The sequence below is a fragment of the Ambystoma mexicanum genome, chromosome 4q (assembly GCF_040938575.1).
Source record: "Ambystoma mexicanum isolate Mex_15411 chromosome 4q, UKY_AmexF1_1, whole genome shotgun sequence".
NCBI lineage: Eukaryota > Metazoa > Chordata > Amphibia > Caudata > Ambystomatidae > Ambystoma > Ambystoma mexicanum.
This window is the reverse complement of record NC_090928.1, coordinates 997,754,864-997,767,595: the sequence shown is the minus strand read 5'-3', so window position 1 is coordinate 997,767,595 and position 12,732 is coordinate 997,754,864. Positions and strand designations below refer to the sequence as shown.

Sequence of the window (12,732 nt, the reverse complement as noted above, 5' to 3'; positions counted from 1 at the left end):
GGTCGGAAGAAGAATCGGTGGAGCTTGAGGCTCGAATTGACTGAAATAAATAAGAGTATACTCTTCGAAAAAATGCAATACGCAGTAAAAGCTCGAAAGCGACAGCACGAGGACTCCCAACACTTGAACGTGCTGTAAAAATCTGAAGATGGCTGGTAGAGGGCAGTCATTGGCTGGGGGCAGTATGACCCAGAAACCAGTGATCGGATAATAGTAGAAAGACAGTTCAGAAACAAAACTGAAACAGATTTTTTCTTTACCGAGGATTCCCAGCCTGACGACAGGGAATATTCATGTGCATGTGAATCCATGCCAGACCCCATGCTGGAGAATGTCGACGTCTTCAACGAAATCGTCGAAGGTATAGTCTTGTACGGCGTCGACTTCTCCTTCGATTGAGGCACCGAGGGCATCATGATGCACTTTTTGGCTTAGCCGTATGAGTCGATAGTGATGACCTTTTGTGCGTCAAAGAGGCTTTCTCTCGACTCAAGGGTTTTTCGCGCTCTCGAGGAGTCGCCCCAGCCGAGGTTGAAGACTAACAGCTTCTGTATTTTCTCCATGGGTATCGCCTCTACGTGCCTTCAAGGGGAGCAAGGCTGCGTTCTCCAACACCTTTAACCTGCTTTTACAGAATTCCTCCCACTGTGCCGAGAAACGGTGTTTCGTCGGGCAAATAACCCTCTCATGTGAACAGGAGGATGAGGTGGACGGCGACCTATGGCGCCTTTTCTTGCTGCGTTTCGAAGAGGAAGAATGATGTGATCCACTTTCAGAGCGTGATTGGGAGTGATTTTGTTACAAGGAGACGAAGAGCTTGACTCGTCAGAGGTGCGTTTGGATGGGATAATGGACTTCTGTGTCTTATCTCTCTCCAGTTTCCCTCTGTGCTCCCTCAAGGCCTTTCCCGTCATTGACATATACTCGTCGTATTCAGAACATGGATGCTCTGCCCCAAGGCACCACAAACAGACCATGTGTGGATCAGTCATGGACATCTTAGCCAAGCAGTCACTGCATTTTTTTTAAACCGGACAGGGGTGTAGACGGAGCCGATGAGCAGGTCATGTCTTTGAAGTTTTGCAGGAATTTACACAGAAAAATCAAAGAATTTCGTGTTGCATTCCCGAAGCTGTGAAATGCAGAAAAATGGAATTGAGCAACAGACGCTGCGTGCGCTACTTATACCTGTGATGACGTCGACTTGACGTTGACACCGGCACGAGGCCTCTGAGGGAAATCGAGTCGACAGGCATCGAAGCACAGCACCCTCTACTGGGGAAAAAAGATTCTGAAGCAGCAAGCTGGATATTAGGAAATATTAAAGATAAGCAATACATGGGAGAACACAATCCATTCGAAGATTTCCTCTACTATTGTACCCACCCCTACTGATGTTGGCCTTGTACCCAATGGAGATGGGCTGTCCTCAGTCAGTTTTCCCATATTTCTCTTCATTGGATATTAATGCCAATAAGATGAGGTTGGCCTCTCCACTGGATTAGATTCCCCTTTCCACTGTTAAATTGATCATAGCGGCCATTGCTCCTGTTGTGACTGATGCTGTTAATCATTCTTTTCCTCTTGTACTCTTAAACACGCTTTGGTGGTACCACTCTTAGAAAAAACCTACGTTGGAACCAACTCCCTCTGCTAATTATCGCCCTCTCTCTCTATTACCTTTTCTTATGAAGCTCTTGGAATTTCCTGGTTCCTCCTTTCTTGGAAAAGTCCTTTTTTTTTTTTTTATCGGGTTCCAGGAGGAACAGAGTCTGTGCTTGTTTCAGTCGTGGACAATCGTGCACAAATGTCCTATTAAGGTGTGGGTGCCGATTCTTTTAGGCTTATCGGCTACCTTCGATACCATTGACCACTCCACCTTGCTTCATCGGCTGGCGAGTGCTGGTATTTCCAGCCCGGTCCTGTCCTGGTTTGGGCCCTTTTCTTGGTAACCGCTCAGTCACTCTCGCTCCGACCCTTTCAATCTGATCCTATTTCTATCACTTGTGGGGTTCGCCAGGGTTCTGCTTTCCCCCATTTGGTTTAATGTCTACATTCTGCCTTTGGCCAGGCTCATCCAGTCCCATGGGTTCTGCAGCTACGCATGAGCCGACAATACCCAAATTGTCCTGCGTCTCGATCTTGCGGCGGCTGACGCAGCTATATGTCTGCGTTGCTGCCTGGAATGCGTGGGGAGCTGGATGAATCTAAACTGACTGAAGCTGAATGCTGACAAAACACATGTTCTGGTGGTTGGACCCTCTTCGTCTACTTCCTTATGGACACAGGCCTTTGGGCCTACTTCCCTGGGTCCAATCCTGACCCCAGCTGCGGTGGTAAAGGACCTGGGCTGTAAATTCTCTGCGTCTTTCTGCTGAAGCCCAGATCAGCACGGTATGTAGAAATGGCTTCTTTAAGCTCAAAATCCTTCGCACGGTTCTTCCCTTTCTACCAGTTCACCTTCAAGCTCCGTTGTGTCATCTTACATTCTTGGAATGATTGACTACTGCAACTCTATACTTTGCTCTGCCTCTTTATTTCCTGAATAGGTTACAGGTGCTGCAGAATTCTGCAGCCAGTGGAGGTCACTGGCACCTCTTTTGTTCGTGCTTCCATTTCACCAGTTCTCCGCCACCTGCACTGGTTGCCTGTTGCTCGCCGCATTGAATTCAAGACACTCAGCATTGTCCATCATGCGCTTTATGGACTTGGTGCAGAGTACCTTCAGGACAAATTTCGACTGTGCTCTCCCGCCCAAGCTCTAAGATCAGAGCATGCCTACCTCGACCAGGGTACCTAGGTACAAACACTTGCGGGTGCGAGGATGAGCTTTCTATGTGGCAGCGCCAGTTCCGTGGAACAAACTGCTATGCTCCCTAATCACGACTAACAACCACCTGCTGTTTCGACGTCAACTTAAGACCCTTCTTTTCTGAGGTCTTGTCTTGGTTTCCTGCTGCTTTCCACTCAGCCTTTTGGGCGCCATGATGCATGCATGTATTAGTGTAGGTCTCCGCTTTACACTTTTTTTAACATAACATAACCTGGACGTTTGATTGCAATCCCGCCTAGCCAAGATTTGGACATTTGATGTCAATCTCCAGCAGTGATGTGTGTGCCAGGGCATTTGATTTAATGGAATACACCAATGCCGTGGGTATCTCGGCATTTGATGGAAGCACCTAGCAATGGCGTGTGGTGTTTACGTGGACACGTGGTTCAATAAATGCTCGATATGTACAAATAGGAAGCTAATTACAAGGCATATGAGGGTAACACGTGACAAATGCTGTATAGCGCCTCTACAAAAACCAAAACGATTGGCTTTTCCAATGTTTTTTTTTTTTGCTTTGTTTGGTAGTTTGGCTCAGGCACGGTTCCTATATATTACTGAATATGAAAGGGGCATAATGAAGTTTTAAACAAAGTGAAAAAAAAACGTTAAGCAAGCCTGACACAAAGAAAAAGCAACAGATGTTCACATAGTTTGCCCAAGTCATTCACACACAATGTATTGCAAGAGAAACTAGAATGGTACATTACACAATGTAAATAACAATGTGGTAGATGTTCACCGGAACAATGTACAAAAATTAAGCAGAAGGAGCAATACCACAATTCCCTCTTACCGCTTGATATTCCTTTTCGTTCTCTTTCATTTTTTGCTCCAGGCAGCATCGCGCACTTTCTGCATTTTGTCTTTGGCAGGAGAGTTCCTCAGACAGTTTTTTCAGTTTCTGCTCCATCGTTGTACACTAGTAGGGACATTAAACGTATATTAGTAAATGTGTCGGTAACCATGTTAAATACTTTATATGTGCTTAACATACAAGATAGACGTGGTCGTGAAAACGTTAGTGTCGAGGTCTTCAGGTGTGCTCGTTTATGTTGTTACCAACCGTGGCCGCCAGATGTCATGGTTGCCTCAAGAACCACAGTGCTCTTTTTCCTTCTAATAGCAACTAAAAACCGAAATGTTTCTTGAACTTCAACACATAAGAGATGGGATGCACATTGACAACTGTATTTCTGTTGCTCTACGCCAATCTGTTACTGGATCACAAACTGCTTAGCACAGAGTACATCAACTTCAGATTTTCTTCAAAAACATTTATGCCAAGTACATGGAAAATGTTTAGTAATTAATTGCTATGTCCTCTTCAGACCATTAGTGTGTTTACTGGAAGACGCTAGTGAATAAAGACAGAGGACTAAGAACACTTTGTACATGCAACACAAGCAACGTTATTCATACGAGATTGATAAAATATGGTCCTAGTAATGTCTATGAGGCACTGGGGCTCTTGAAGGCTGCCTGAGGGTCAGCAGGCTGGACGCGGAGGTCTTCCGGCCGGGCTGAAGCCTGCATTTATTCCTCCACGCCTCACTCATACAATCCTTCACCGCGGGGTGGAGGGCCCTTAAGATCCAAAATGCACCCACGGTGGCTCAGCAGATATAGGGCAGGAGGGAAGGTTGCCAGCGCATGCAACTTGTGGATACTACCTAGTGCTTTAAGTGGGCTGCAGACCGCACTGCAAGCCCTTTAACCAAGCTGCTCCTTGAGTTAAAGGGCTGCCTGTTGGGGTTAGCTCCTCATTAAAAAACAAAAGGAGCAGAGCGCTGGGGCACACTGGTATCATAACTTTGGGACGCCGGGCGCTCTTGGTTTCGTAATCACCTGATCCAGAGCCAAGATTTAGAAAAAAAAGAGGCTGGGTGCAGCAACGGTATTATACCCCATATCTCCTGTTTGGCTCCCAGGTGGTCCCAAACACCCCACATGCAAGGAGGTGCTCCAATTAAGGGCGTGACCTAAGTGGGTGAGTGGCGTACCCTACCCGCCCATACTTAAGACATGACCCTAACTAGAGCCCTGCCCCATTCTGCCTCCCACTTAAAGCATCATAGCACAAGTTCACAGGTGAGGTTACTTTGGAGGTTTCTTCATACTTGCGCCCTCTTAAATTCTGTTCAACTCTTACTTCAGTGATGTTTGGTTATACTTGAGTGAGTGATCTTGTTCAGATTTAAGAGTGAAATTATTAGATTTTCTTGAGTCGCCGCATTAGGCGAGGAGTTGTGAGCGCGTTCTTTTTGGGAACTGCTCAGTGAAAGGTACATGATGTGGAGATTCTTGTTCCTCTTAAGGCTATGCGACTTCTGTTCCATTTGCCAACACTACCCAAATGGACGTCTTGCGGGTCAATACCTGAAAATTTCACGGCGCACTCTACTTCGTGCCTGTTGTCTTTTGAGGGAATTGGACTTTCACACAATCCCGTTCTTTCTTCACACAACGAACAACAGTGGCACGGCGCTTGCTGAAGTAGACTTCTCCGTGTTTCTGGACGATCTGTTCTGCGTAGCTTAAAGTTTCCATGGCATGGTAGGACGTGCATTGGGAGACTTCTCGAAGGTTGGAGTCCGTCCCATCGTGCGTTGGAACAGGCGACACTCGTGGTGGTATGCGTTATGTCCTAACCTAGCTGCAGGGCTCATCTGTACTGTGGCCCTTGAACAACTTCACTAATGCCTTCTGAAGGTGCTACTGTCCTTATGCATTCTTAATCCAATCGCGTATTCCTCTCGGCTGTACGTTTCCTCCTGGGCAGTGGAGAGTTGGCGTGCAATCCTGCATGCCATGCTATTTGAGAGAAGCAGGAATGGCTTTCCAAGTTACCCAAAAGAACCATTCATGACGAAGAGGTGAAACACGGGGAGGGTGGAGATCATTTCATGTAGGAAGAATAATTCCAACGTCTTTGAAGTAAAGTCATTAACTAGGAGGGCATATTTCTGGTAGCCTCGGAGTCCATTCAGGGAGCAATCATGTTGACAGCGTGCATTTCGCAGGGAGTGCCTGTACATTTGAATGGAGGCGCCTTGGTACTCGCTAGTTGGTCACTGAGGCAGACGGTGCTATTCCCTATATAAACCACTACCTCGCAGTTCATTGATGGCCACCGATATTTTTCACTCAAACTGTTTTTGGTGACATTCATACATTCCCAAATGACTCGAGAGCTAGGGCGATGGCAGTGGAACGTGCTGTTGAAGGATACCAATACACCACACCGTTTGAGTGTGTCCGGCTTGACTGGCAGATGTGCTGCATTTGCCAATGCGTTGATAGTCTCGGAGCCACTGGCTTCTCTGAAGGTCAACCGCTAATGGTGTGCACAGGGACAGCTTGGAGACTTTTGGCAGATTTTAGTTCGTGTCCACGTCTGAAAGCTGAACCCTAAAGTCACTTCCGTGGCACTCTTCTCCACTCGTTCCATGACGGAGTACTACGTTTGTGTTCCATAGAGCTTTGGATGCAAATACATCTATTAATTCTAAGTCCATGCAGGTGCAGCATCTAGATCATATGCATGCATTTCTGCGGTTCGAAAGTTCGAAGACGAGGGGCCACGGCATGGAAACTCTTTACTCTGTTCCATGCAGCAATCATCCCGCAAAAAGCTAAAACCATTTTTTGTGATGGGTTCTGAGGCGTTCAGTCTTTTCAAAGAAATGCTGCACAAATCTGAATTTTATTTTATTTTTTATTTATTAGTTGTTTTGGTCACGATAAACTAGAGACCTTTCAACTTAATAATAGATCCAAAAAAAGATACAATAGTAAAATGGCAAAAGAAAAGTAAAGATAAAAAGAAACACATTAAATTCATAAATTAAAATCAAGTACAAGAACATCAAGACGTTTACGACAACAGTTATGCAATCATGATTAAAAGAAAAACCAAGAAAAAACAAAAGAAAAATAAGAAGAAGGCTAAAATGAGAATCAATTTCAAGTATCCTCGTTAATTGAGCTAAGCTCTATAAATTCATTCCGGAGGTGCATACATTGCTAGTTTCAGTTGTTGGAGGTAATTTACAACAGCAGATCTCATTGCTTTTCTCTAAGTATAAAACAATAGATCCCCTAATTTCTCTCGTCATGTCCCGATATTCCGTAAATAGATGCTTAAAATGAACACAACGGACTAATATCAATTCTTCACATTCAGAACATAAATGCTTAAGAATTTCTGCATACTGATTACAAAAGCGACAATGCAAAACAGTGCCATCATTGCTACGTCTGTTCAGCACATCATTTGTCAACCATAAATTCAGCTTAAATCTCATAAAGCCATCACGATGGCTTGGGCTGTGTGACCTTACCATGTAATTTGCCACATTATTATAGCGTTTTAATTCAAATGGATATTCCAAAAAGTTTCCGTAATTTGCACAAGCCATACGAGTATATATCCAGTCAGCTGCCCAAATTTTTGTTTTGGCTCTATTTAGGTTCTCCATTAACAAGATTGCATCTACTTGTGCTTTTCCTATAATAGACTGGATTTTTAAACGCCACACATTTGGAAAATTATCCAATGAATTCAGTAGATAAGTAGAAATAATGTTGGTGATTCCCTTTGTCAGTTGATTCAATAAACATTTACGATATAGAATCCAGAATCGACCTTCTCTCAGGGCCCAATATGAAGTAATGCACCATGCCCATGCATGAGCAAAGCTGGTCTTTCTTCAATGACTTGGGAGGGTGGGGGGACCTCTTGCATGGCTTTAACCAAGTCATTTTGAGAAGACCCCTCCTTGTGAAATGGGCATTATAGGAACTCTGACTGTTTAAGGGAAACAGTTTTCTTTCCACGTCTTCCCTTCCTAAATCTTTTGAGCACTTTGCCCACTGTAAGGTCATATCCCTCATGAGAATCCCTCTACACCTAGACACCATTTTGAGGCATTTACATTTTGGAACATGGCATGGTGTGATGTCATGCACTGAAAAACATACGCTGCAGACAAACAAAATGGCGCAAAAGTAAATTGATATGTGCCCACTGAAATAACCAATGGCGTGAGTAACAACCAGGATGAAGGCGTATCTGCTGCTATAGATTTCTTAGGGCAAATTATGAAAAGTGCATGGCCTTACAAAGTTGTAGAATGAGGTCAGCAATGTTGGACAGTGGCAAATGGTCAGCTATCATATTTAATGTGCAAATTCATGCAGTCGTAGTCCTTCACCGTCAGGTTTTCTGTGAGTACCCACTGTTCGATCATCCAGTCTCTCTCCATGGTCTGGAGAAGTGAGCGCAATTGCTTGTTGGCAGTGAGACACTTTGTGCTGAGCTGGAGTTACTCCGTCTTGCAGCTCGACTTGGTGGGGGTATTTATTCATTGATCTAACTTCAGCACAGAAGACAGAGGCGTACATGGTAAGGTCTTCACATTAGAGTTGCCATTACTGTCAGGGAAGGGTCATGACTGCACAGATCCGCTCGTATGTATGTGAATCGAGGCCTCATCTTGCCATCGTAGTATTGATGGACCCATTTCAAAAACAGTTTTCCCACTGTACATTTCCATTCAATTTCAAAATGTATAACCATAGATCAGCAAGTGTACATTCTGATCTTTGTATGATCTGACGAGATACCTCTTGAGGGCGAGTGCTCGTCACAGGGTGCCACTCCAAGTTACCACTGGGGAGCCCAAGGGACCGGAAAATACCCCTTAAAGGAAAGCCTGTGTAGAGCTACAAGGGATAAAAGCTTCCTGTTTGTGGAGCAAGTCTCTGGGTATAAAAAAAAATTACAGGTACTCTTGAAACAAATGAAGCAAAGCTATTACAGTCACAAAGGCAATGGTTCTGTTATTTTGCACTTCCTGGCAGTTCTACCAAGGAAACTTAAGAAAGCCAGCGGGATCTACAAGCATGCATTGGATCACTTTCTTCCTCTGCTGAAGGACAGAAAAGTCTAGGCGAAATTAAAATCTATCAAGCATTGTGCTACCCGATCCAACAAGTGCTGCAGAAGATCCAATGTTACAATTACCAGACCAAACCATTGGTAAACGAATAGATGCAACAAACCTTTCCCTAGGCTTAATGAAGTTTTTCCAGACAGAAAAATATCCCATACTCGACTTACAAGTGCACAAAGAGGAAAACCGGCAGCCTTGTTGGATGGGTTTGGTGAGGTGAGACCCACATTGTGTATAGAAGACCGTATGAAATGCAAAATGGCAGCTTGCCCTTATATACATTTAGCCAGACCTCACCGTCCCCAACCACCCCCTGGTGAAAACACCTGACCAGGAGCCAAGCACAAACTCCATCAAGGAAGCTTTTCACCTATAGCCCCAACCTAAAGGATAAGCAACAGTCGTTTAAAACTCAGCCAAGCAAGACTTGGTCAGTATCGGGCAGTAACTGGAGGAAGACAGATCCCAGGACACTCAAAGACAGGAGACTGGGCAGCGAACCGGCAGGCCAAAAGAGCTGGCCACTGGAGCACAGCACACCCTGGGAAGCCTGGACCAGAGACGACCCACTTTAAGTTGAAACAGCGTAGTACTACAGGGAAAAGGCCTAATGAGAAGTAAAATTGTCAAAAAGCCCCGGTGAGAGGCAAGATTGGTTAAGTGTGGGAGATGTGGTGTGTCAGAAGGATGCAGAGACTGATTTCACTGCAGTTTTTAGTAAAGAAAAGGAAAATGGCTACCTCTCCCTATGCTACGAGGCATCCCTACCTAACAAACCTAAGGTGCTCATCAGTGAATGTCTTAAGAGAATCTGTCCGCTGTCCAAAACTAACCTTAAGTGGCCTTACCACTATAACAAAGACCAGAAAATGACTACCTTCTCCTGGACTTTGGCTTTCACCAAGTTTTATTCAATGGTTGATTGTTAGAAAGTGTCTGCAGACTGTTTTGATCATTCCACACAATTTGTTCAATAATGTATTTGACTTTGTTTTCTTTGCCCTTAGGATAGTGTTCTCCGATACTTTATTACTCTCCTCTTGTTTCTCTCTACAGACAATTGTTCTCTCTTCCCAAGGTAAAGTTATCAAACCTTGATAAACCTCTTCTGTATTCTCTTCCTTTTGATACAGTTCACAATATTTGATCCTTTTTGATATCTGTGTTTGGACATATATTCGGGTAAAATAAGGATTCTCATTCACTCCTCTGGGTTTCAATATTGCAGTCTCTTTATCTTGACTGGGAAGAGTAGGATTAGTCCCATAACTATTCTCTATGCCCCTCCTGGGTCTCCAGTTTTCTCCATTACCTGTACTTCTTGGGGATAAGGTCAGCAGGGCTTCTACTCACTAGGAGTCAGCTTTGAGCGCCATCTGACAGTTCATAATGCCGTCATCTGGTATGGTTGTTCAGTACTTGAGTAACGGTTAGGGTCTGCATCTTTTGTAGCAGAGTGGTCTCAGCATGGTGTTTCTGGGCCACCCAGTGCATCACAAGCTTTTTGTGGTCACAAAACCACTTGCCTTCTCTCTCTCCGCCTAGTCGTCATGAAACCCTGCGTCTGACTTTGCCACTCTCGTTCAACTCTTGGTAAGACGCTGCACGTCTACTTCTATTTCTCGTTTTCCTCTGGTCACAGGACTATGTGCGTCCGACTTCGCCTCTATACCAGCTTCCACGCTGGTTTGTACATCGTGGGTTTTCCCTCCTCTCCAATCTCTTCCCGTCACGTGTGACGTAGTCAAGGGACTTCACTGGCATAGGTCTGAGTCTCTGTCAGACCACTTCTCTCCTCCTCCGCACATCCTCCTCGTCCCAGTTCGATGGGAGGTTTAATTTAAAGAAACATTTATAGTTTCCACTTGGCAACACCAGATACTGGCTTTTTCTCCATACAAGTCTTCTTGAGAGATGTTCAAAGTGGTATTGTTGGGGTGTGTTAGGAAAGATTTCATAATTGTATGTAATCTTCCCTCCATGTGTCAACCCCCAAACTTTTTGCTGCTGTTTAAACACCATTGACTGACTTTGCCAGAAGCATAGCCCTCAGCTGCACTCCTCTGGGCTTTCGCTCACTTTTTATGGGGAAACGGATATGCCCTTAAGATAGTCAGTACTGGGAGATTTTGTTTCCCTTAGTCCTTTCCTCATGTTGCAGCTTTTGTGCAACATGTAACAAGTGTGCAATGTATCTTACCATACAGCACACTTGGGTCTCTAGTCATTTCCAAAGGCCATAGAAACTCTCGCTGGACTTTTTATGAACTGTGCAGAAGTGTCATGGACAGGACTGGTGGCAGCTATCGTTTCTTATATTTTTAACCCTTTGTTGCCATGTTAACCGCGTTTGTGACAAAATGGCCATGCCACAAGGTTCTTTGTCATGTCCTTTGGCCATCTTGCCCCTTCACCTTCCCCTGGTTGAGTCGACCCGGGTCAGTCCTTATTTGGTCATGCACTTTCCCCGCGAAACCCAATGCTTTCGCAGGCTTCGGCATGCCTTGTGTGCCCCTCCAGGATGTGGGCTGGGATGTCTGATCCCAATACACATCCTGTGTGCCAGAGAGCCTGGAGTGTCCTGAATGCATGGGACCACTGTGGTCCATGATTGGTCCACATGGAGTGAGCGTTTGTGAGCAAATCTCCCATTGCGTCCTCTCCGTTTTGGTGCAAAGGGAACTTTGGATAAGAGGAGGCTGAAAACACCACTACCATGTCAATCTCCTGAGTTCACACCGAACAAAGGATAAGGAGCCAAGTATCCCGCAACAAGAAGCAGAGTCAAGGAACCGCTGGTGACCCGCTGGAAGGTTTGGCACCCTGAGCCCACAGTCATCCCGTGGGACCCCTCTGCATCTGATCGTCCTAGAAGGTCTGCGAAGACGCTTCGACCCATTGGAATAGTGGGAATCAACCATTCGGCACCTTCATCAAACCCTGGGCCAACCAGTTGGCTGACCAGTTTACGCAGGACCTTTGTTCTGTCACTGCCGCTGTTTCGTGGAGGCCCTCGAAACTTGGTATACTGCTAGCTCTGTGTCCACGGCACCCTCACACCGAATTTCGTACACTTGGCATTCCCAGGTCTGAAGTGAGATGAGTGCGCCCAGACCGGAGTAAACGCGGTTACCGTGTTGCCCTCCTGAGGCAACGACCTGTGCAAGTTCGCTGGATTTGTGACCCCCCTTCTCCCTGAAGCCTGCTGCAGGGGAATTGGGATGATTCCTCCACCCTCAGCGGGGAAACCACCACTGTCCCGTTTGGGAATCCTCGCTGCAACTTGGGAACTACACGGTGTCGAGACTGTCGCATTCAAACCTGCCAGCGAAGTGGACTGTACTGGCGAAGTTTGGTTCTGCCTGCGTGGTGGACCGGTGAGTAGTTCTTACCCCAACCGGTGGCCCTTAGCGCAGGAGCCCATTTTTACACACGAGTGGCCCCGGAGGGCCCCTTTCCTTTCCACAGCTATTGCGAAATAGCGACTCCATCGCGCACTCTCAAACTGCCTCTGCCCTCAAGTGGAGGTCTTGTTTGAATAGTGGGAACCTGTTCTTCATCACCTTATCCACCTTCCTGAGCTGCTAGAGACCTTTGAAGAGACCCTATTTTGTCCATTGGCACAGGCACATGCATGTACTATTGAGCATAAGGCTCCTCTCTTCGTAGGGCTTGGGCTGCATCTTAGTTAGGTGTATTCTTGATGTGGAACTGGGTCTAAAGATGACTTGCACTGCCTGTTTTCATCCCCCTCTAGGTGGTCAACATATTTTGTGCTTTTAACCCCTTAGGCCCCATTGGTCTTGTATATATATTGTGTTGATTATGATGTATTGGTTTATTCTAGTGTTACTGTGATTCTTTACTATGGTCTATGTAACAAAGGCCTTGTAATAAATGTGTCTATATTTTTAATAGAACACCTGTCTGGAGTAATTTGTA

The 12,732-nt window shown here is 45.5% G+C and overlaps 1 protein-coding gene across 3 annotated transcripts in view; it reads right to left on the bottom strand.

Annotated features, from left to right (window-relative positions):
- CENPF (centromere protein F) overlaps window positions 1-12,732 on the bottom strand; it is a 1,250,680-nt gene that overhangs the window by 843,587 nt on the left and 394,361 nt on the right. For all 3 annotated transcript variants that reach the window (XM_069608564.1, XM_069608566.1, XM_069608565.1), the window contains exon 8: window positions 3,630-3,755. In XM_069608564.1, the coding sequence (XP_069464665.1) occupies window positions 3,630-3,755 (126 nt within the window). The remainder of the gene's footprint in view (window positions 1-3,629; window positions 3,756-12,732) is intronic.